The following is a 23,825-nucleotide window of genomic DNA, read 5'->3' on the forward strand; positions in this document are numbered from 1 at the left end:
CCCATTTTTCAAATGAAACAATTAGGCTGAGAGTTTAAGCAATTATCCATGGTCCTGCAGTGCTAGAGTTACAGTGGGAGAGATCTGTTTGGGCCTGATCAAGTTGGAGAGATGACAGTGAATGAATAGAGTTTCTAGAAGGAGTGGAAGGAGAGGAGACACTTGAGGTGAGGGGAGCTCCAGGAGAAAGGGCACTCGATGTAGAAACAGCAAGAACGTTAACGATGAGAAGCATCTAAATTGTACTTTAAAATTTACCAAGAACTCCATGTATATTCTCTTATTTGACCCTCACAACAACCCTGGGAAGTGAGTGCTTTTATTATCTCCCATTTTATAGATGAGGAAATTGAAATTCAGAACAGTCAAGGGACTCGTCCAGAGTCAGCTCGTTACTGACTAAAGTAGGCTTGGAACCCGTCTTCTCAATTCTAAATCCAGCACCCCGTCCAATGCCTCTGTCCCTTTGCCTCTGAGAAGGTGCATGCTTGGGGTGGTGGAGGGGACAGTGTGGATGGATGGAACAAAGGTTACATTATCGAGTAGTTGGGAAATCAGTTTGCTTAGATAGCAACCCTGAAAGCCAGCAGTGTCTGGTGTAAGGAATGTAAATCGGCTGGGAAACCATGGAATGCTGAGGTGGAGGAAAGAGAAGTCAGGAAGACTTCAACTCAAATCCAGCTTCAGACACTTGTGAGCTGTGTGACCAAATCACTTAATATCTTTGTCTCAGTTTCCTCAGCTGTAAAATGGGGATCATAATAGCACCCAGGGTTGTTGTGAGGATCCAATGAGATGTTTGTAAAGCGCATAGTACAGTGCCTGGCACCTAGTAAGTGCTATGTAAATGCATATTACCTTCCCCCTTTTCAATGCACAGCTGAAGGGATAAGGACTTCTGCCTCAGGTTTTTTTTTTGTTTTGTTGTTGTTGTTGTTTTGTTTTGTTTTTGCTGGGAAATGAGGGTTAAGTGACTTGCCCAGGGTCACACAGCTAGTAAGTGTCAAGTGTCTGAGGGTGGATTTGAACTCAGGTCCTCCTGAATCCAGGGCCAGTGCTTTATTCACTGTGCCATCTAGCTGCCCCACTCTGCCTCAGTTTTTAAAGGGAGCCCGATAATGTTAAAGGGGATGGCATATTTGTTATGTGCCTGGTGCTCAGTGCCCATGTCATGCATTCTTCTCTGAGATTGGGGCATTGGTAATGAGCTCAGCTCGTACCACTCTGATAGGCAGCCAGACGGGACTGCAGCTTTGTTAACTATTTGTTTGTCATCGTTGTTTACTCCTGTTCTGGTGCACACTGGTGTGTGGATGTATTCCATGCTGACACGGAAGATACCTGCAGACACGCTTGAACACAGAGGGTCAACACCCTGAGGAACACAAGAGCAAAGCCCGCGGACAGCTCCCACCCTTAGTCTGTCTTTTTACGCTCATTACATTCACTTTGACCACTCTTTTTCCTCATTGCCAGGAATAGGCTGGTTCAATCCAAGATACACCAATTCAATTCAATTCAATTCAATTCAATTCAATTCAGTTCAACTCAGCTCAGCTCAGTTCAGTTCAATCCAGTCTCATCCAACATATACCAATTCAATTCAGTTCCACAGTTTAGTGCCTTCTCTGTGCAAGGCACTCTTCTAGGCACGGGATACAAGGCAGAAGTGAATCAGTCCCTTCCCTCAAAGTGCTTTCATTTCCCCCTGTCCTATTATTATCTATGCCCTCAGATATCCTGGCGGCATTTGCCCCCCCCCCCCCCCCCCCCCCGCTGCATATTGGGAAGTGTTATCTCTGCCCTGCACACACCAGTCTTCCAATGCTATTGGCAGGATTAGGGACTTGATAAATTAGCTAATAGGAAGCCATCACAGATTCTTGAGTAAGGGCATGACATGATGAAAGCACTTTAGGAAAGTTGTTTTTAAGAAGTAGCTAGTTTGATATTGGTGGCACATGCTTGTGATCTATGCCACCAGGAAAGGAAGGCTGAAGGTGAAAGATCTTCTGAGCTGGGGAATTGGGAGTTGGTCACCCAAGCAAATCTGGCATCTGCACTAATACTATCACCAATATGGTGAACTCCTAGGAAGGGAGTGGGGTGGATAGCAGGAGGTGCAGACCAGCTCACATTGGGAAAATGGAGGAGGTCAAAGCTCTTGTACTGATTATCAGTGGAACTGGGCTTGGAAATGGCCACTGCACTCCCAGCCTGAACAAGATAAGGAAACTATCTTAAAAAAAAATCTACTTGGTGTTGGTAGGTAGGATGTATCAGAAGGTGAAGTGACTGGAAGAGGCCAGTTACAAGACTCCTAGGCGAGGGTGGCAGCGATAAAAATACAAAGTCCCAATGCAAGAGTATTTATAAAAATAGGTATATTGATGTCTTTGTTTTTTATATTGCTGACCTTTCTCCCCTGTATCCCTTCCTTTCTCCACTCCTCTCTCTCTCTCAAGCCACTTTTAATAACAAAGAATTTTTTGTTAAAGAAAAGAAAAAAACAACACCAAGATTCATTAAGACATCAGAAAAAAAAACAAAAAACAAACCCTGACATAGGCGATGTTCTAAACCCACAGACCCTTCTCATGTCTGTTCTTAGGGGCCAAGCTTGGTCTTTATACTTTTGTAGTTTCTACTTTCTGTTGCTTTGTGGTTGTCATTCTTTTTACTTAAATCATTGTAGTATTTTTATTATGTTGTGTGCATATTATTTTCCTGGCTCTTCTTACTTTGCTCTGCATCATTTATATAAGTCTTTCCATACTTCTCTGAATTACATCATGTTCATCATCTTTTACAGTGGGATAATATTCCATTATGGTGGTGTGCCACAGTTTGTTTAGGCACTCCCTAATTAATGGGCAACGACATTGTTTACAATTCTTTGCTACAACAAGAAAAGAAACTATAAATATTTTGATGAATATGGAGCTTTCTATTTTTTTTTTCCAATGACCCCCCCCTCCCCTGGCCCCCTCCTTGGGGTATATGTGCAGCAGCTGTGGAATCTTTGGGTCAAAGGGTACAGACATTTAAATCCCTTTATTTTTGTAATTTTGAATTCTAATGTCACTTTCCAAACTATTGTACCAGTTCACAACTCCACCAACAATGCATTAATACCCTTGTCTTTCTTTCTTTCTTTTTTTTTTTTTGGGTGGGGCAATGAGGTTTAAGTGACTTTCCCAAGATCACACAGGTAGTAAGTGTCAAGTGTCTGAAGCTGGATTTGAACTCAGGTCCTCCTGAATCCAGGGCCGATGCTTTATCCACTGCGCCACCTAGCTGCCCCCACCCTTGTCTTTCTACAATGCATTGCCATTCCTGTCTTTTGTCATCTCTTAATTTTCCACTGATTTCCATTTTTCTTATTATTAGCAATTTGAAGCATTCTTTCTTTCACTTGGCTGTTAATTGCTTGGAATTTTTCTGCAAATTACTTATTCCTGTCCTTTGCTTATCTTTTGGTGGCAAGTGGTCTTACCTAGAGGAAAGGAAGAATACAGAAGATTTATGGGGAGAAAAAACAGTTTAAAGTAGGGATTATGGAATGAAAGTGACTGGAATAACCCAGCCTGGAAAAGGGCCAGTGGGCAGAAGCCTGCCAGAGGGAGCCAGCATAGGCTGGTGAATGTGAAAGGTGAATGGGGGAAGTTGTTTGTTGAATTGAAAAGAATCTGGATATCAAGTCAGGAGACTCTGTTCTTAGGTCTAGGGGTGTGTGTGTCTGTGTGTGTGTGTGAGAGAGAGAGAGATCTTGAGCGAGCAGGAGCACTCTTTGGGCCTCTTGAGCCTCTATATCTGTAAAAATAAGGGGCTGGATTAGATAATAGACAAAGGTCCCTCCTAGCTCTCACATTCTGCATTCTGGGGCACACAGCTCCAGAATTCCAGCAGGAATCTGGGTGCTGGTTCCCCTAGGATCTTACTTTTTTTGGGGGGGGCAATGAGGATTAAGTGACTTGCCCAGGGTTACACAGCTAGTAAGTGTCAAGTGTCTGAGGCTGGATTTGAGCTCAGGTTCTCCTGAATTCAGGACCAGTGCTTTATCCATTGCACCACCTAGCTGCCCCCTAGGATCTTACATTTTGAACTGGAAGGGACCTTAGATGAGGAAACTGAGGCTTATAGAGGTGAAATAAGTTGTCCAAGGTTAACAAGTAGGGGCACTGGGTTTTACATTCATTCAGTTAATAAACATTTATTAAACACCTACTGTGTACCAGGCACTGTGCTAAGTTCTGGTGATATAAAGAGATCAGAGTCTAATGGTGGTCAGAAGCAAGTTCCTCTGATTTCAATTCCAGTTCTCTTTCTACTCCACTAGCTAACAAACAGAATGTTTAGTGGAGATCACTGAATTTGCCTGATCTCTATTTCCTGGTGATTTAACATGGCTTTCCCCTCCTAGGGTAGCATCCACTGGGGGCTGAGAGAAGATGTGACTGAGAGGAAATGGAATTGAGAGTTTCAGCTTAACCCCTAGCAACCCTCTCTTCAAGTCCTGAATAAATAATCCAGGCTGGTATATGTAGCAAGGGAGTTTTTCATTTTCCACCATCCTCCCAATTCCCTGTCCTTCTCCTTTAGTTCCCTTAGTCCGTGTCCCCCTCCCCAGGTGTTTCTCTTGACCATCTCCTCTAGTCTTCCTCTAGCCTGTACTAGTGACTCGTGTTTTCAAACTTTGTTCTCCATCTTTCAACTGACTTCTCCAAAAGTCTTTATTTCTGTTGAGGGCACTGCCGTCATCCATAGGTCACCCAGGCTTATCTCGTGGATGTCATTCTAGACTCTTCACTCTCCCTAACCCTCTACATCCAATCACTTGTCAGCTTTTGTCGGTTCTACCTACAGAGCAGCTCTCAATTCTAACCCCTTTCCTCCACTTAACATAACCACCACTCTGGTTCTGGCCTATATTGCCTCTCATTTGGATGATTTCAGGAACCTCCTAGGTAGGCTAACTCCTTCCAGACCCCTCTCCCCATCTAATGCATCCTCTACCCAACTGTCTAGAGTGCAGGTCTAACCACCTTACTCTCCTGCTCAAGAATATTCAAAGGCTCCCTAGGCCACTAGGATAAAACACAAACTCTATTTGATCTCTAAAGCCCTTCACAATCTGCCTGAACCTACCATTCCAGACTTACTTCACATTGCCTTCTTTTGTGCATCCTGTGTTTCAGTAATAGGTTTACTTGCTATTCCCCAAACTCAGCATTCCATCTCCTATCTCTATAACTTTGCCCTCAGAGTCCCCCAAGCCTTGAATGTACTTTTTTTTTGAGGGGCAATGAGGGTTAAATGACTTGCCCAGGATCACACTGCTAGTAAGCATCAAGTGTCTGAGGTTGAATTTGAACTCAGGTCGGCCTGAATCCAGGGCCAGTGCTTTATCTGCTGCACCACCTAGCTGCCCCTTGAATGTACTTCTTTTTTCTGCCTTAACATCCTTATCTTCCTTTCTTCAAGGCTTAGATCACGTGCTGCCTTGTAAGGGGAGTCATTCTTTACCTTCTTAGCTGTTACTGTTCTTCTCCCACTTCAAATTATCTTGTCGCTACTTCTGTGCACTCCCTGATCCTCCCTCTCCCATCCCCAGTAAAATGTAAGCTTCTTGAGGGGAGGGACTGTTTTAATTTGTTTTTTTTTTTTCTTTTTTTAAATCTCTAGTACCCCACACAGTCCAGAAACACAAAGGACGTATTCGATATTTATCTAATTGGTATGAATGTATTTGCCCAAAGTTGCATTTACATGACCAGTAAAGTTAGGAAAACTGTTGTAAAACATACAACTTAAGAAAAGAATGACCTTCTACTCCCCATCCCACCCTATAGGCTCTTCTCCCACTTTGTCAGCCTCCTGATTGGCTAGAGATGCCACTGACCTCACAGTTCATTACCGTGGCAGCCCTGTGATGTCACATGCTTGGGTTGGGTTCTCTTGGCAGGCCGTACTGGCCTGAATTCCAGTGCTCCCAGGGGGCACTGTGGGGAGAGTTGTTGTTGGGGGAGGGGAGAGGGGGGAGGGAGGGAGCAGTTTTGGAACAGGGAAGGAGGATGTGAGGAATTTCTGGACGGAATGTTCTTCAGTAGTCTGAGAGCATTCTGTAGCCCCCAAGCTCTGGGATCATTCCCTAGCACCCTCTCCTCCACGTTGTAGGCCCTTTGCTTTCTCCCTTAGTTCAAAACACTTATCAACCCACAGATGCATTTTTTCCCAGCCCACCCTCCCCTTAGGCTACTCAGATCTTTCCTACGTAGTGATTTTGAGAACTAGAGGGCCTTCCAGTAAGCCAGTTCAGTCATTTCTTTGTCTAGAGGATGGGTCCTCTTCCAGGCCAAAGAGATTTATTTATTTATTGAGGGGTAAGGGGTATGGGGTGTGTGGGAGAGCTGAAGATGTGGGAGGAAATATAGAACATCACTGTACCTGCATTCGGGAAGACCCGAGTTCAAATTCAATCTCAGTCACTTAGCCTTTGTCTGTCTCAGTTTCTTCCTCAGTTGTGAGAGAATATTTATAAGGTGTTATGCAAACCTCAAAGCATTATTAAAAACTAGTTACTGGGGCAGCTAGGTGGCGCAGTGGATAGAGCACCGGCCCTGGATTCAGGAGGACCTGAGTTCAAATCTAGCCTCAGATACTTAACACTTACTAGCTGTGTGACCCTGGGCAAGTCACTTAGCCCCAATTGCCTTGCAACCCCCCCCCCCAAAAAAAACCAAAACAAACCAAAAAACCCCCGAACTAGTTACTATTAAGTCTCTAGGAAAGAACATAAGCCCCTTCCCCTCACCCCCCAAAGTCACTCTTATGGACCTCAGGCATCAATTTCAGGAAATCCCTCCTTATGTCTAATCTCCATCTTCTCTGCTCTCCTCATGGTACTTGTTGCAAGACCGAAGTGGGCTTGACAAGTGGCACTGAAATATAGTCTTTAGTATTCAGAAAGACTGTTCCAAAGAGGAAGGGGACTGCCCCCACTGAGGTGAGAAGGGGAGAAAGGGATTTAGAGCAGACGCTGGGAGGACTCTTTGGAAGGTGGGATGCCACAAGAAGTCCCCTTGTGTAGTTGAGACGGATCAGGAAGAAGTTATCTGCAAGAACCGATGACTCAGCTCCACTTAGCTTGGGAAAGAAAGTAGCATGGTCCCAAGAGGCCGAGACTTTGACCTTAGGAGTGGGGAATGTCTCCTGCCCCCAGCACAGGGCAGTGTGGCTGGGGGTGGGAGGCAGTGAGGTGGTCAAGGTCACTGCTTTGGCTCGGGCTTCTTTCACATGGTTTTAAGCAACGGGGGAAGGGGGAAGGAAGTAAACAACCAGATAATATAATCTGCAGCCAAGCCAGAGCCTGGCCCGGCCTGGCCTGGATGGGAGGCAGCTGTAGGGCAGTAGAAAGTGCATGAGAGTGGGTGTCAGGAGAGCTGAGTTCTAATTCAGTACATAACCATTAGCTAGCTGTTTGATGCTGGGCAAAAGTCCTTTTTAATCTCTCTGACTCGGTTCCTTCATCTGTAAAAAGAGGATGTCAAAAATTAAACATTTTCTAAGGTCCTTTTCATCTCTCCTACTGGGTTTTTGAAGGGATGAAACAGCATGCAGACCCATAATTGGGTATTTTTTACCCCCACCCCCACCCCCAGATGTGGGTACAGAAATCTGTAGGTGTTCCTAGATCATAGGGAGACAGGATAGACAGTCTTGCAGGTGATTGAAAGACTACGAGGTACAAAGATTACTGAGAAGTTAAGGGGAAAAGAGGGAGGGATTGGAAATCCTGTTCTCTCCTTAAGCAGATTGACCTTGGTGGTGCTCCTTACCCATGGCCCTCCCTCTCCCACTACCATGGTTTTGCCTTGACTAGCCTTCCTTCTCTCTTTCAAGAGTCTGTTCAAGTACCCCTTCTACATGAAGCCTCTCTTGATTTCTCCCCTCCCTGCATCTGTCACTTCCTCCCTAAGATACCATGTATTTTATTCTGTATCTACATAGGTACCATTCTCTCTCCTGATAAAATGTAAGCTCTTTGAGAGCACGGGACTATTTCACTTTTGTTTTTGTATCCTGAGCACCTAGAAAAGTGCCCGGCACCTAGTAGGTACTTTATAAATGTTGGATGATCGACTGACCAGCAGTCAGTGTTTAAGGAGACCTCCCCCTACCAGATCTCCGGTGAAGATAGGATTGGTCTGTAGAGATTTTGGTTGGGGCCGCCCTGGACTTCACGCCTTCCTGATGAAGGGCCAACCTTGAATACCCATGAGAAGTCGAGAGCCCCAGGGTCTGGCGTCAGTCAGGGCTATAAAAATAGACAAAGAGGGAAACTGAGAAATAGAACTCAAAGCCCAAGAGATTTGGTGGTGGTAAGTCGTGAGGGCAGTAGTGGAAAAAAGAATGGAGGGGAAGAGAGCCCAGCAGGCATGCTGAGCTGTGTTTACAAACACAGTAAGAAAACTGTGTTTAGGTTCGGTGGATTTGGAAACTTTTTTTTTTCTTTAGTCACCAAAACATCTCAACTTGGTGAGTATAAAGCATCCTGAACAAAACGCTGGCAAGCCTCGACCTGTGGCTGGCATCCAGTTGGCACCAAAGGGAGCTGGGGGGGGGCTTGTGTGGGGGTGGTGGAGGGGATGGTGTTCAGATGATTGCTGGCAGGCAGGGCATAGTTTCTGTGGCCCCGCTGAGTCTTGTGGTTTCTAATATTGACATTGACTCCCTGATGGGGAGCATGCCAGCCTCGGGGTGGGGCTGAGTGGGTGGGACAAAGTTGGGGGTGCATACGGAGGCTAGCTCTCATAGAGAAGTGACAAGCTTTGGGAAATCTTGAGTGACTCCCGAGGATGAGGGATGGGGAATGGTGGAGATGGGGTCAGTGAGGAGCCCCCCCACCCATAAAGACAGGACAAGGAGACAGAACTACTTGGGTGAGCTACTAAAGTACTGGTCTGACCTTATTCAGTCAACTCCAGGGCTCCCTATTACCTCCAGCATCAAATATAAAATCCTTTGGTTACCTTTTAAGCCCTCCACACCTGGCCCCTTCCTACTTTTCTAGCCTTCTCACTCCTCACACCCCCCACCTGCCTTGGCTCACTGAGTACACAAGTGGTTCCTTTGACTAGATACCCCATCTCTGACTCCTGGCATTTCACTCACTGCCTCTCATGTCTGGAACTCTATCCCTCATCTCTGACCCCCAACTTCCCTCACTTCTTTCAGGTCTCAACCAAAACTCCACCTTCTTTTTTGTTTTGTTTTTGTTTTTTGTGAGGCAATTGGGGTTAAGTGACTTGCCCAGGGTCACATAGCTAGTAAGTGTTAAGTGTCTGAGGCCGGATTTGAACTCAGGTCCTCCTGAATGCAGGGCCGGTGCTTTATCCACAGCGCCATCTAGCTGCCCCAAAACTCCACCTTCTGTAAGAAGCCTTTCCTGACCCCCTTTGCTTCTAGTGCCTTCATTTTGCCAATTGGTTATCTCTGATTTATTCTGTATCTGGCTTGTTTGTACATTGTCATCTGCATGCCCATGTGCTTCCTGGGGACAGGGACTGTCTCTTGCTTTTCTTCATTCTCCAGTGCTTAATATAGCGCTGGGCACATAGTAGGTGCTTAATAAAGTCTTGTTGACTTCTTGAAGACAAGATTAGCTCTAAGAGACTAGTGGTGCCATAGCTTTAACCCAGATGGGATCTCAAAACACTCAAGTAAGATGGGTGAAGACTGATTATTCAGGCTTTCACTTTTGGTTTTACTAATTCTCTTCTATTCTTACCATGTGCACAGAACTAACCTAGGGTTTATGGGGGATGTCATAACCCCTGCTCTATGGGGCTTACTATATAATTGGGAAAGACTAGGCACACACACACACACACACACACACACACACACACAGAGTTAAATTGCAATATCAGACAGTTCTAAGTACTAAAATGAGAGAGGGACCTGCTCTAAGTGCAAGTATGAGAACTCCTTTCATTAAGTGCGGGCTGGAGCTGTCAGGAGAAGGCTGCCTGGGGAACTCTGGGTTCTAAAGAGTGACTAGAAGTTAGATATGCAGTGAGGACAAGTGTTTGGAGGGAAATGAAGCATTAATAGGAGTTTGGAAAACAAAACTAAAAACTTATCTCTGTTTTTACTTCCTGGTAGGGAGTCATTTGTGTAGCTGTTTAGGGTTGAGAGACAGGGTTGCTTAGTGGGAAGAACAATACTCTTAGGGGATGCCATTGATGGACAGCTAGGTAGGGGCACAGTGGATAGAGTGCTGGTCCTGCTCAGTACCCCCTGGAGTCAGGAGGACCTGAGTTCAAATCCAGATAGTAGCTGTGTGACTCTGGGCAAGTCACTTAATCCTCCCAAAAGGTTATCCCTGTACCACATAATAGCATTGTGACCCTATTCAAGTCCTTACTCCTCTTTGGACCTCTCTTTTCTATGTTGTTGAGTCATTTCATTTGTGTCTGACTTTTTGGTTCACCATTTGGGGTTTTCTTGGCTGGAGCGGGTTGCCATTTCCTTCTCCAGCTCATTTGACAGATGAAGAAACTGAGGCAAACGGGGTTAAGTAACTTGCCCAGGGTCATACAGCTAGTAAGTGTCTGAGGTCAGATTTGAACTCAGGTCTTCCTGACTCCAGGATCAGTGCTTTATCTACTTCACCACCTAGCTGCCCTCCTCTCTATAAAAGAATGATAATAGTAGGACCACCACCTGCCTCACAGGGCTATTGTCAGGAAAGCCCTAAACCTAAAAGTGCTTTAGAAGGAAACGTAGGTTCTAGCAAGCCCTTTAAAACCCTGGTGGGCTCACTCAGCATGGGCTTATTGTCAAAACTTACTTCCCTGGGTGGCTTACTCTCTTGGGGTAGAGACTACTCAAGAAAGCCTGAAGTGACCCAGGGAGAAGCCTTTGTCTGTGGTTTTCCCCTCCCCTCCCCTCCCCTCCCCTCCTCTCCTCTTCCCTCGTTTAGGAGACAGGCCCAGAACTCGTCTGGGTTATTTGCAGAAGGAGCAATAATATTTCACAGGATAAGAGTATTTTAAAGATGGAAGGGAACTAAGGGAGTACTGAGTTGTTGAATGATAGATCCCAAAGATCTAGTCCAACACCCTCATTTAATGGATTAGGGAACTGAGGCACAGTTAGGTTTCTTGCCTCAGGTCACATAGCCAGGAGGTGGCAAAGCTGGGATCCAAATCCATGTCTTCTGCCTGCAAGTCCAGGATTCATTCCCAAACAGATCTTCCTTTGCTTACCTAGGGCCCTGCTACTGATCCTAAGTATTAATGAGGAGGAAAGAGTCGCCCTGAGGTTCTTTCCTCCAGGTAGAAATGCTCTCTCCTTAATCCCCAACAGGTTGTAGTAAGGGATGGAGGAAAAGGGTTGATGGAGAGGGGAGGAGGAGAGATTCTCCCACTCTAAGCTAGTTGCTCTCCTGACCTCATACTAAATCTCTGATTTTCCTGTTTTTTAAAAAGAGTTCCAACTACTTTTTAGATCAATTAGTTTCCCCCTAACCCTTGAGAGGGGAGGCAAAATTTTTCCTTCTCATTATACAGAGTGGTTAACTAGGGCCCAAGGAGATTGACCAATGGTGTCCACCTGGATTGGGAGATGGGCCAGGAATTGGAAACTTGCTTTCCTAGAATAGAATGAGCCAGGGATGTGGTGGAAATCTCTTTCTTTAGACTCCCCTAAAACAGGAAGGAACTCTCTCCATCTGGAATTAGGGGAAGGACCATTAACTAAGAAGTACAATGACAGATGGGATTAAAAAAAAAAATGAGCGGATCACATTTTCAGGGAGGGAACTTGGAGATCATTTTATTCACTTTAAAAATGAGGAAACTGAGGCCCCCTCATAGCAGAAGGGACCTGCCTAACATTACCCATTTGTAAGTGGTGGGGAGCTGGAAGTGCCCTTATCTTATATCCAATGCTTTTTCTACCACACAGTGACAATCAAAGAGTATTTATTGAGACCAACCAATCGTGTTCAGCATTAAGCTAAATCACAGAAGGAAACTGCAGAAGTGTTTATGACATGATCGTGGAGTCTACACTTATGACAGGGCCTCGGTTTCCCCATCTTGAAGTGAGAAGGTTCTGAGTTGACGAGCCCATTAGACCAGTGGCTCCCATGACCTTTGTTTTGAGCTCCTGGGTAGGGGGAGAGTGGAAAAAATGACTGTCTTCAATTGTGTTGTGCTGATGATCAACTCTTCTTGCTCAGAGGACAGGGTTGAGGGGAAAGGGGTCTCCATACTGCAGCTGGAGAGAGCAAGGCTTGAGGGAGACATGACCAAGGCCCCAGCCTGGTCTGGCTGGAGATGAGGGTATTGGGAGTTAAGGTTGGAGAGGCAGGCCCCAGCCAGATCTTTTTTTTTTTTTTTTGGTGAGGCAACTGGGGTTAAGTGACTTGCCCAGGATCACACAGCTACTAAGTGTCAAGGGTCTGAGGCTGGATTTGAACTCAGGTCCTCCTGAATCCAGGGCTGGTGCTCTATCCACTGCACCACCTAGCTGCCCCCCCAGCCAGATCTTGAAGGGCCGTGAGCCCTTAGCACAGTTCCTGGCACATAGTAGGTATTTAATAAATGTCTATTGACTGACTGATTGACTAGAGAGTTAGCCGGAGGAGTTTAGATTCTGGTTGACCATTTTTATCTTTGGGAATCCTGGACTTTAAAGTGCTGTGGATGGTGGTGGTGGTGGTGATGATGCCCCACATGGCTTCTGGGGAAAGAGTACATGTGGAGAATATTTGTTTGGAGAGCTCATGCCTTCTTTTCTCTCTGTCCTTGTCCACAGCCCGTTAAGACTGAGAGTGCACCCAAGAATGTAGTAGACACGGTGAGTGATGGCAGAGTTGTCTGGGAGGGGCTGGGGAGGGGGTTCTGGGTAGCAAGACTGCACTGAACAAAAGCATGTTTCTGGGTATGTGTGTGGGGAGTGGGGAAATGCTCTTGGGTTGCAGTATACCTGCAGAACATTTTTCCGGGTTCCTTCTTGAGGACTGGAGGGAATGTAGCTGTGATGAGGGTGATGTTTGGAGTTGGGTATCTGACTGTTCCAAGTAGAGTCAGTAATGCAGAGGAGGAGAGAGAGTCAGGTTAAGAGAGGGGATGGGGGGGGGGAGGGAAGGGAGATGGAGCTTCTGTGGGGAGCATCATGCTTCAAGCAAGTGGTTAATCAGAAGGCTTTCTTTATGAAATATGCAGAGGGCAAGAAAGCCAGTAGGTCTTTTCAAAACATTTTATCCTTAGCAATGAGACATCTCCTCAGTGCTGCACCAAAAAAGGAAGGAAAGAAACTGGCTGATGCAGCAGGAAGGAGAGGGTGGTAGCAGGAAGCATTTCTTGATGTTAAAGGGCTGTGGATGGGGACTGAAATGGGTGACAGAAGGCACCTTTCCTAGGGAGATCCAGGAGGGTCTCCCATTTGTCTGGACTTTTGAGAGAGCAGGTAGTTAGTGTACTGGACATGGAGTCAGGAAGACTTGAGTTTGAGTCCTACCTTAAACACATACTAGCTGTGTGACCCTGGGCAAGTCACTTAACCTCAGTTTCCTTATCTGTAAAATGAAGATAACAGTAGCACCTAGTTCACAGGATTGCTGTGAGGATCAAATGAGATAGCATGTAAAGAGAGGCAGCTTACTAGAGACAGGGGAAGGGGTGACATGAGCTACTTGTCATGGTAGATGAGTAACAGACATGGAGCGAAGAATTTGAATCCCAACTTGAGCATTCACTAGTGATGTGACATTGGACAAGTAGCTTAACCTTGCTCAGCCTCAGTTTCCTCATCTATAAAATGAGGCTAACACCTCATTCACAGTTTAGTTGGGAGGTCTAGATGAGATAACTCATAGAAACAGCTCTGGGTACCTTAAAGGGCTAGATTTCTGAAGGGCATCGGTTATATCTGGGATCATCACGGGCCAGCAAACAAAAGCCTGATTTCCCTTCATCTCTACTCTCTGACTTCTTTTTCCTTCTTCTTCCTTAGGGGGAAGGAGCCTTCCGAGGGGGAACCACGCCCAAGAGCCTCGAGCAAGAAGTAAGTTTTGAGAATGGACTTTTTTTTAATTTTAAGAGAGGCAATTGGGGTTAAGTGACTTGCCCAGGGTCACACAGCTAGTAAGTGTTAAGTGTCTGAGGCAGAATTTGAACTCAGGTACTCCTGACTCCAGGGCCAGTGCTCTATCCACTGCGCCACCTAGCTGCCCTCGAGAATGGACTTTTAACCTAGGAGGAATGGAATACTGGAATGTGGGAAGGCAAAGGCAGCTCTGAACCGCAGAGCTGCTGTGTTTGATTTAAAAGGGGGCTCACTCTGTCCCTGTCCAGACATCCTAGGTTTTAGGATACATCCTTCTGCCTCTATGATCTTCTGGTTACAAACTGGACTGTTTGCCTGTGAGGTGGAATCATGGACACTTTAGTTTATCCTCAGGTTCTATATCTAGCCAATTTCAGGGAAAAGGAGCCCTGGTGTTCAGGGCTCAACCTGCAAGTCTTACTCATTGGTCCATCTGTAATGGGGGAAAAGGGGTATGGATTGGGTTAGGGGTTAGGGTTCTTAGGAATTCCTCTTTCAAGAATTACACCCTCTTGCACACAAAAGCAGTTAGAATAAGGTGGTAGTTATTTAGGGAGTGCCATTTAGATATGATGCTCTCCTCTTCACTCACACAGAGGACAGGATGAGGGGAAATGGGCTGACACTGCAGCAGGAGGGACTTGGGTCTCGATAAAGAAGGGCTTCCTGACTCTTGGGGGTCATGAGACATAAGGATGGGTCACCAAAGGAAGGGGTGGAGTCTGTCTCTTTGTGGGGAAGGGGAAGGTGGCAGCAGTCTCTCTTTTATGTGATATGGGGAGGGGATAGCGGTTTGAGGTGTCTCATGGAGGCTTATTGCTTTTTAAGGTTATTCTGAATCTGCTTTAATGAGCACTGGAAACCCTTAAAGAAAAACAGACCCAGAGAATAGGTAGAGTGGGATTGCCTTGGGCCTTGCTGAGGGACAGAGGCTGTCTTCTCTTCACACCCAGGGACAGAACCCCGGAGGTGGGCCTTCTCTTGAAGTGACCTCTCTTTCTCCTTTTCCCCCCCACTCCCATCCCCAGAGGATCAGGGAGTGGTTTTGGCAGTTGGCACAGGGGGAGTCGTTAATGGCACGAGGCTCTATCATCTGACAGCTGCCTGACTTGCTGGGAGGAGGGCTAAGGGCGGGGGTTGGGGATATAGAGGCAGCTCAAGTTTTGCCTCGTGCTTTGTTTCTCCCTGTGGGGCTTTGGGGAAGCCCTGGGGACCAGTTCTCAGTTCCTTGAAGGAAGAAACATTACAAACAAACTGGATTATGAGACAGGCTTGGGGTATCATGATGCATGCTGCTGAAGTGGGTGAGGAAGACTCTGACTAAGGTAACTAACTCCTGCCTTCTGGGGCTGGTTAAGCTTAGGGTTCAAAGATGCCCATTGGGAGTAGCATTGGGAATGGGATGTATGGTTTTATGGGGGGTTCTGGGAGGAGGTTTTGGGGACCAGAGACTCCCTCTGGTTCTTGAGATAGGTCCTAGATGGTACTAATATCACTGATCCAAACAGTATCCCAACCCCCTAGACTGGGAAGATATATTCTCTGGACCTTCCAATAGTGGCTACTGGGAATTGGTTGTTCTCCATCACTTTGGGTCTGACTTTTACATCTGTGTAAGCCAGACCTTTCCCTGATAGCCACAAAACACCATTCATACTGTACTTTTTTTGGTTTCTCAACCTAGTCATGCTTAGTTCCCTGAGTTGGAGCTGCAGTGGGAAAAAGCAGTTATATGTCAGGAAGAACTTTCCGACATCAGGGGGGTTGTGAACCTGAAATGAGTGACCTAGTTAGAGGAATTGGAAGGAGGTTATGTTGCATCCTTCTTTGGAGATTTTTTTGGAAATCAGAACTTGGCTGAAGAAGGGGGAGAAGGGCATCTTGCCCAAAGTCGGGGGTGTGTGTGGGGGGGAAGGACAAGATTATCTTTTAGCCAAGAGAATCCCTGAAGGGGTAAGATAAGCAAGCAGTGGTATATTGTTTAGAGAGGAAAAGGTTCTTTGAGGTCATCTCTGTTTAACTCTGAGGCCCCTTCCAGCACCATACCTATGATCCATGATTTGTGAACACTGTCCAGATGAGGACGCTAAGACCAAAAGAAATTAAGTGAAATTAGATAGGAGAAATTAACTAAGAAATTAATAGCAAACGATAGTGTTGGGATTCTAATAGGTTCTCTGGCTCTTCCAGTTGCACACTTGTGGGTTGCATGGCTTTAAAATTATAGCCTTTCGGGACAGCTAGGTGGCGCAGTGGATAGAGCACTGGCCCTGGAGTCAGGAGGATCTGAGTTCAAATGCGGCCTCAGACACTTAATACTTACTAGCTGTGTGACCCTGGGCAAGTCACTTAACCCCAATTGCCTCACCAAAATAAATAAATAAATAAATAAAATTGTAGCCTTTCCTCCTAAGGTTAGCCAGGTTATCTTGTTTGTCCCCTGTCTCTTGGATGCCTCTGGTCCTTTTGGGGGACGAGAGTCTTCTCTTACCAAGGAGAAGGATATGGTTTGAGCTTCAGCCTTGCCTCCTCACCAAGACCAAGCATGTCACTTGGGTCATATTCTTGTCTCTGGATGACATCCTCGGAAACACAGAGGCCAGAAAATTGCCCTACTCCAACAGAGTCAGTGTGGAGTGGATTTCGCGGATGCTATGCTGTGTCGCAGTTTGTTTTGGAAAAATCCAAGTTAGTGGAGAGGAAGGATTGAGGAAAAGGCGTGGTCTGAGGTGGGGGGTGAATGTTGGGAGAGGGAGGGGAAGCCACTGCTCTGTCATTGAAACACAGCAATAGGGACTGGATTGCAGAATCCTTAATTCCTTAAGCCTCCTTCAATGACCTGGTTTGGGAGCCTCGGATATCACTTTCTGAACCCTCGTTTTGCTTGGGCCATTCTGGGTGGCTCACTGTCTGGAGAGGACTCCTCTGATGATTAACGGAATCATAGTTCTGGAGCCAGAAGGGACCTCGTCTAGCCCAATTTCTGCTTCCCCCACTTTACAGATAAGGAAACTGAGGTCCAAGGAGTTTAAATAACTTTGCCCAAGGTCATGGGCGTTCAGGTAGAGTTGGAGGTGGGGTTTGAACCCATGTCCTCTGACTCCAGGGCCAGTTCTCTTTGCAGGATGTTACCTTTCCTTTCCAATTATTCCATTTTCCTCATCTGGGATTCCTGATTTCATTCCCAGATTTGTCATTGGCTTGTCATGTTCTCTGTAGTTTCCTCACTTTTATCACCATGCTGCTGTTGGGAAAGGCAAGAAAGGTACTCATGGATAAGGGGTGGTGTTGTTGAGTGGAAAAAATCCTTGGCCTGTGGTCAGAGGACCAGGCTCAGAATTTTGACTGCTGTTTCCTAACCATGTGACCCTGGGCAAGTAATTTCATCTCTCTGGGCCTCAGTTTCCTCCATCTGTAAAGTGACAAGATGATCTTTTAGAATCCTTCAATCTCTTAATCCAGGGATGTTATGAACCTAAATCCCCAAAGGATTATTCAATGGAAGAAAGTGAGTAGTTCCGTTTTTTTTTTTTTTTTTTTTTTAGTGAGGCAATTGGGGTTAAGTGACTTGCTCAGGGTCACACTGCTAGTAAGTGTTAAGTGTCTGAGGCCAGATTTGAACTCAGGTCCTCCTGACTCCAGGGCTGGTGCTCCATCCACTGCACCACCTAGCTGCCCTGAGTAGTTACTTTTGAAGTGCAATGAAGACAGAGATCAAAAGGAAATGGCTGGAAATGTTGAGGTAAGGCCAGAGATAAGACTCTGATTAAATGGGAATTTCCTGCCCAGAGGTGTGAGATAGTGGGTAAATTAGGATGATACTGGAGTCCTTTTCCTCGGGGAACTCCCTGCATAGGAGAGACCCCAGTTTAGTTGTGTCCTGTCCTGTTTAGAGATTTCCCATTGAATGGGATGATCCCAGGAGCATCTCAGTAAGGGAGGAACCTGTGTTCCATGACTTAGGAGGGGTATCAGGGAGGCAGTGTATTGTAATAGAAAGAGCACTGGAGTTTTGCTTCAGTTAAGAGAACCTGAGTTCAAGTCTTGCTCTCGATTCTTTCTCGGTCAGTAATCTTGTAGGCTGTTGTGATGTCTGAGACTTCAGTTTCCCTCTCTATGAGGGAAAAAGGCTAGAGGGTAACATGGTGCAGCAGATAGATTCTGGTCTCAGCTTAGAAAGAGCAGGGGTTGAATCCTATCACAAACACTGACTGTGTGACCGTGGACAAGTCACTTAACCTCTTTGGCCTTGGTTTTTTTTTTTCATATTTAAAAAGAACAGGTTGGATTTGGTGGCCTCTAATGGCTTTCCCAGCTCTGAATGTATGATAAAGCCTTTTCTAGGTCTAAAATTCTATGATTTTGAGAATAAAATCATGTCAACAAAGTTTATCAAAATCCTCAAAGAAGAGAAAACCTGTAAGCAGTGGGTTGGACAGTATTTTTTTTTTTTTTTAGTGAGGCAATTGGGGTTAAGTGACTTGCCCAGGGTCACACAGCTAGTAAGTGTTAAGTATCTGAGGCAGAATTTGAACTCAGGTCCTCCTGAATCCAGGGCCGGTGCTCTATCCACTGCGCCACCTAGCTGCCCCTGGACAGTATTTTTAACTGACAATTTCAATCATGGAATATGTTTGCCAAGCTCCTGTTCTTCACTGGGGTCCTGATTTGGCTAGGCAGGGGAACAGGTCAGTGTTGTCTTTCCCATTTTATATATGGATGAATTGAGGGATTAGCCCACCTGTGACTACGTATTATTACATATGTTTGTATTTAACCGTGCAAGATGCTCATTGCTGTGTGTTTTCCGTTCCACAAACATGCCTGTGTCTAGGAACATAGAGCTTAGCATAAGCATCTCTAATTGGCATCTTCTGTAAATCTGCCTGCCATTTTGTATGTTGGCCTAAGTGCATGTCTTGTGTTTGAGCTCATGCATGTGTGATTCAAATGAGATTATATATATATATATATATATATATATATATATATATGTATGACTTAGCATAGCGTCTGGCACATTGTAGGTGCTACATAAATGTTCATTATTATTATTATTTTCAGCCCCCAGTATCATTGATTCTGTGGAGTGTTCATGGGTGTGTGTGAGCAGGGATGCTTTGGGAGTGGTGAGTGCTAGAAATTCAGTAGGGCATTATTTATTCTGAGGTCCTTTCCAGACTTACCGCACTCCTTTACCCACTATATGTTCCAGCCAAATTGTCCTTCTTCTTCCTTCCACACAACATTCTGTTTCCTTTCTCCATGCTTTTGCTAGAATCTCACGCCCCAAATTCCCTCACTCCTGACTCTCCCCTCCTATAAGAAGGCCCTTTTTCATCCGGCTGCCAACCCTTCCCTGCCAAAGTGACCTTGTATTTATTTTTATTTTTTATATACCTTGGAGCTGCTTATATGTGTGCATGTTGTTTTCCTCCAATAAAATAGAAACTCCTTGAGGGCAGGGACTGTCTTCATTTCTATACTTCCCCTCCACCCCCACCCCCAGCAATAATGTCAATCACAGAGTAGATGGTACTAAATGCTTGCTGATTGATTGACCCTTAAAGCCCTGCTTCATCCCTCTTGTTCCCAGTTCCACACAGATCCGACATCACCACTTCTGGAGCCCCACCCACCCCATCCTTTAATGCAGAATTCCAACATATCAGCGGGAGGGAGGGTTAGCTTTATAGTCATTTTAAAGTTCATAGGCCTCCAGGAATAGGTTTGTCCTTGCCCATGTACGTGTGTGTGCCCCTCAGCATGTATTTGTTTACTCCACAAATGTACACAATGCCCACGTACTCCATCTAGCTCTTTGCCAACACCCATCGCAAGCTGGAAACTGTAAAAAACAGGAAGTCCAAATAGTGAGAGAGCAGCAATCCAGTGATTCATCAGAGATTCATCTGTCTGTGTGTCTGTCTGCCTGCTCTGGGTGACTGTTCTGAGCAGTCTCTGTCCCTCCCTCCCTCCCTCCTCCCTCCTCCCTGCCTTCCCCTCCCCCTCTTTTGGCGGTGCCCCACCCCGAGGCGCACACCACCCTCCCCCCCCACCTCCACTGCAGCCTTTTCAGGGTCCTCAACCTAACAAAAGGATGTTGGCTGTAGTCTTATCACCCCTGGAGGTCACTTGGCCCCAACTCTGTTTGGGCCAGGTTTTTATTTATCTTGGTTGGCTTTTTTTTGGGGTGGGGAGTCGGAGGAATGTGGTGTGTTGTAATGTCCGGAAGAGGGAGGTGAAGAAAACAGGAGCCAGGTCTCCTGCCTAACCCTCACCCTTGCTCCTTCAGTAGCCCCTTCCTCCCCTTCTCCCATCCCTGTCTCCTCGCCATTCATCATACGGTCTTCTTCCAATGCACCAGTCCTGGTACCCATTATCTGAGACTCTGTCCACCCCTGTGGCCGCAGCTACAGCCATGGGCAACAGCTGTTCAAAGCATCTGCTACGGCTCACCCCCGAAATGGCTTCAGATGAGCAACAGATAAAAACCACTTTGCTCTGTGGAGCGGGGGACAGCCCCAGAGGCCCCATGCCCAGCTGGGGGCATGGGAAGTTTCAGCAGCTCCTCATCAGGGACCACAAAGAAGGAGATGGATGAGGTGCTGGGTTTCTGTGTTCCCCTGAATGAGTGGGAGGGACAGGGAGATGCTGGGGGGTGGGGGCGCTAGGGGGTGGTGGTGGTTTTGGAAACTCTTGCTTTGGTTTGGGGCTTGGAAACCCAACCCAAACCCTCCCTCATCCCTCCTCCTGGCTGGCCCCAAGTGAGTCTCGATCCTCAAGACCAGAGAGGTTGTGTATACAAAGAAACTTTCCATTCTGACAGCCCAGCTTGTCGGTGTCCTCTTCCTGCCGCTGCCGTTGCCGTTGCCGATGCACTCTCTGGTGCCAACAAGGTCTTGGAGGCAGCTGAGGCTGAGCAAACTTAAGGCAGGAAAGCCCCCTTAGCCCTCCTCCCCTCTTCCCCAGGGCTGGGGTCCTGGAAAGGAGAGTCTCTCTTCTCCAGAGACAGGAGGGAGCATCTTGGCTGATGTGGGGGTGGGGTTCACCCAGCCCATTTCTTAGGCAGGTACTCTGGGGGATTAGGAGGGGCCCAGGTATGCTGGCCAGGAACTGGAAACCTGACTGTTAGTAACTTCTCAGGTGGTTGGGGTAAGTCCTTTTGCCCCTTTCTGAGCCTCAGTCTCCCCCTTTAAACAGTGGACGGTTTCCTTTTCTTGCTCCTGTCTTGTCTCATTGAATGGTGTGTGTGTGTGTGTGTGTGTGTGTGTGGTGTTGGAGGGAGTGCTTTGGAAGTAGGAAGGTTTATCTTCAAAGTGGGGAAGGACTTTGGGGATTTGTCTCCTGGGGCTGGAAGGAGAGGAGGAGTAAGAGCCTGGATGCCCCCAGTAACACTTAGGTCCTTAAACAGGTTCTCCTGAAGGATTGATTGGAGGTGGGCTGGGCTCCTTGGGAGTAAGAGATGGGATGTGGGTAGCAGGGGAGACGCAGGGCTCAGGATGGGGTTAGAAATCAGAAGTGAGGACCAGAAGGAAGAAGGAAGGGAAGGGACAAGGGCAGCATCTTGAGTGTGGGTCTATAGAGAAGGGCCCTGGGGTATCATACCTCAGGTGAAATATGCCCAGACTTAGGAACAGAGGAAGTATGAATGGGGTGCTCTAGAAGCGGATTCCCTAAAACGGAGTAAGGAACCGAAGGGAATTTGTTTTGAGCTGGAGGGTCAGGGGACAGTGGGAACTGCTGGTTTTGAAGGAATCAAACTGATCCCTTCCTGAGATTAGAGGGAGCCATGGGAACCTAGATTTTGGGATCTAGAAAAAATCTTGGAGATGATCTCACCATTCTATAGGCTAGTAAACTGACTCCCAGAGAGATTGTGACTATTATAGCTAGATTATAGAGGGTAAATATAGCTAGTTAATGGCAAGAGGCAGGATTTGAACCCAGGTCTCCTGTTCAAAATTAGGAGACCATGGAGGGGATCAGACCTTGTAGTCCCTCACTCATTTGCCTCCTACATGTTAGCTTGGTGTACAGTAAGAGTCCTGGGTTTGAGTCCTGGTACTTATAAGTTGTGTGACCTTAGGCAAGTCACTTTACCCCACCTTACCCCACTCCACCATCTTATTCATCTCTAAAATAGGACTAATACTATTAGCATTACTTACCTGACAGTGAATCTTGGCACATTACAGAAATGAGTTATTATAATAATTATTGTGTTATTATTATTATTATGCTTTTTACCCATGTTTGGAGAATATTTGGCATCTTAAAACTATATGTTTTTTTTTCCCCTTATGGGGCAATGAGAGTTAAGTGACTTGCCCAGGGTCACACAGCTAGTAAGTGTCAAGTGTCTGAGGCTGGATTTGAACTCAGATCCTCCTGAATCCAGGGCCAGTGCTTTATCCACTGCACTACCTAGCTGCCCCCCCCCAAACCATAAGGTTTTTGAGGCAGGTAGGCGTTATTATTATTTTCCCCATTCTACATTTGAGGGAACTGAGGCAGACAGAGGTTAAATGACTTGCCCAGAGTCAGACAGAGCAGTTGAGGCTAGATTTGAATTCAGATCCTCCTGACTCCAATCCCAGCACTGTATTCACTATACCACCTCACTCCTCGTGTAAATGTAAAAGTCTTACACATTGCTTCAAAAAAATAAACTTCCAACAAGTGCTCAATGAGAGGGAGAGAGAGGCATGTTTTAGATAGACCTTTGAAAAAGATCTGGGGGTTTTAGTGGCCTATCAGCTTAATTTGGGTTGGTATGTGTGAGGTGGAAGCGAGAAAGGTGATCATGGATGAGGAGGTGATGCCACCTTGTGCTTTGCCTTGGTCAGGCTGCATCTGTAGTGTTGTGCTTGGACTGGGTACCATAGTTTGGAAAAGACATTGTTAAGTTGGAGGACATCAAGAACAGGGCACGAAGGATGCTGAATGGCCTTCCTTTCATGTCATATGGTTCCTGGTTAAAGGAAGACTATGACGTGGAAGAGGGATTTGATCTAGAGCTGGAAAGGATCCCAGCTCTCATGTAGTCCAATTTTTGCTTTACAGATACGGGAAACTGAGGCTTGGGGAGTTTGTGATTTTCCCAAGGTTGTAGGGATATTAAGAGCCAGACCTGGGATTTGAACCAAGGACTTCTGATTGCAGAGCCAGTGTCCTTTCCTCATGTACAGCCATTTAGTCTAAGTGCCTCATTTTACAGATAGGGAAACCGAGTCACAGAGAAGCAATTTGCTTTAAATCCTATAACTACTAAGTGTCAACGGAGCCAGTCCTTGAAGCCGAGCCTTCTGACTCCAAGTCTACTGCCTTGTCTACTAGAGGATCGGGCCTGCTATGTTTCTGGACCGTCGGAAGGCTTGACCACATTCCATCACCAGCCCTTGGTCTTAACTTATGGTCAGTTGGATAACTTTGTTTGCTTTTATTTTCTTTGTTTTCTAGGGCTCCACTAAAATCACCAAGAGCCCCCAACTCCGGCCCCAGATTGTCAGGTATGCTGACCCCAGGAAAATTGGGGAAAGAGATTTGTGGGAGGGCTGTTGAGACTGGGGCCATGGCCTGGTCACTTAATATCTTGATTCTAGGGCTCTACCTCATGTTACATAGTGTGAGTAAACCAGAGGCTTTGCAGCCAAGGATTGAATGATGATAATTGCCTGAAAATGATCAGCAAAAGGGATTTA

The 23,825-nt window shown here is 46.3% G+C and overlaps 1 protein-coding gene across 1 annotated transcript in view; it reads left to right on the forward strand.

Moving 5' to 3' along the window:
- The window catches only part of TNS1 (tensin 1), a 284,132-nt gene that overhangs the window by 124,713 nt on the left and 135,594 nt on the right, over positions 1-23,825 (forward strand). The window contains exons 5-7 of the mRNA XM_043991711.1: positions 12,829-12,870; positions 14,029-14,079; positions 23,584-23,633. Coding sequence (XP_043847646.1) covers positions 12,829-12,870; positions 14,029-14,079; positions 23,584-23,633 — 143 coding nt within the window. The remainder of the gene's footprint in view (positions 1-12,828; positions 12,871-14,028; positions 14,080-23,583; positions 23,634-23,825) is intronic.

Source organism: Dromiciops gliroides, chromosome 3, assembly GCF_019393635.1.
Source record: "Dromiciops gliroides isolate mDroGli1 chromosome 3, mDroGli1.pri, whole genome shotgun sequence".
Lineage (NCBI taxonomy): Eukaryota > Metazoa > Chordata > Mammalia > Microbiotheria > Microbiotheriidae > Dromiciops > Dromiciops gliroides.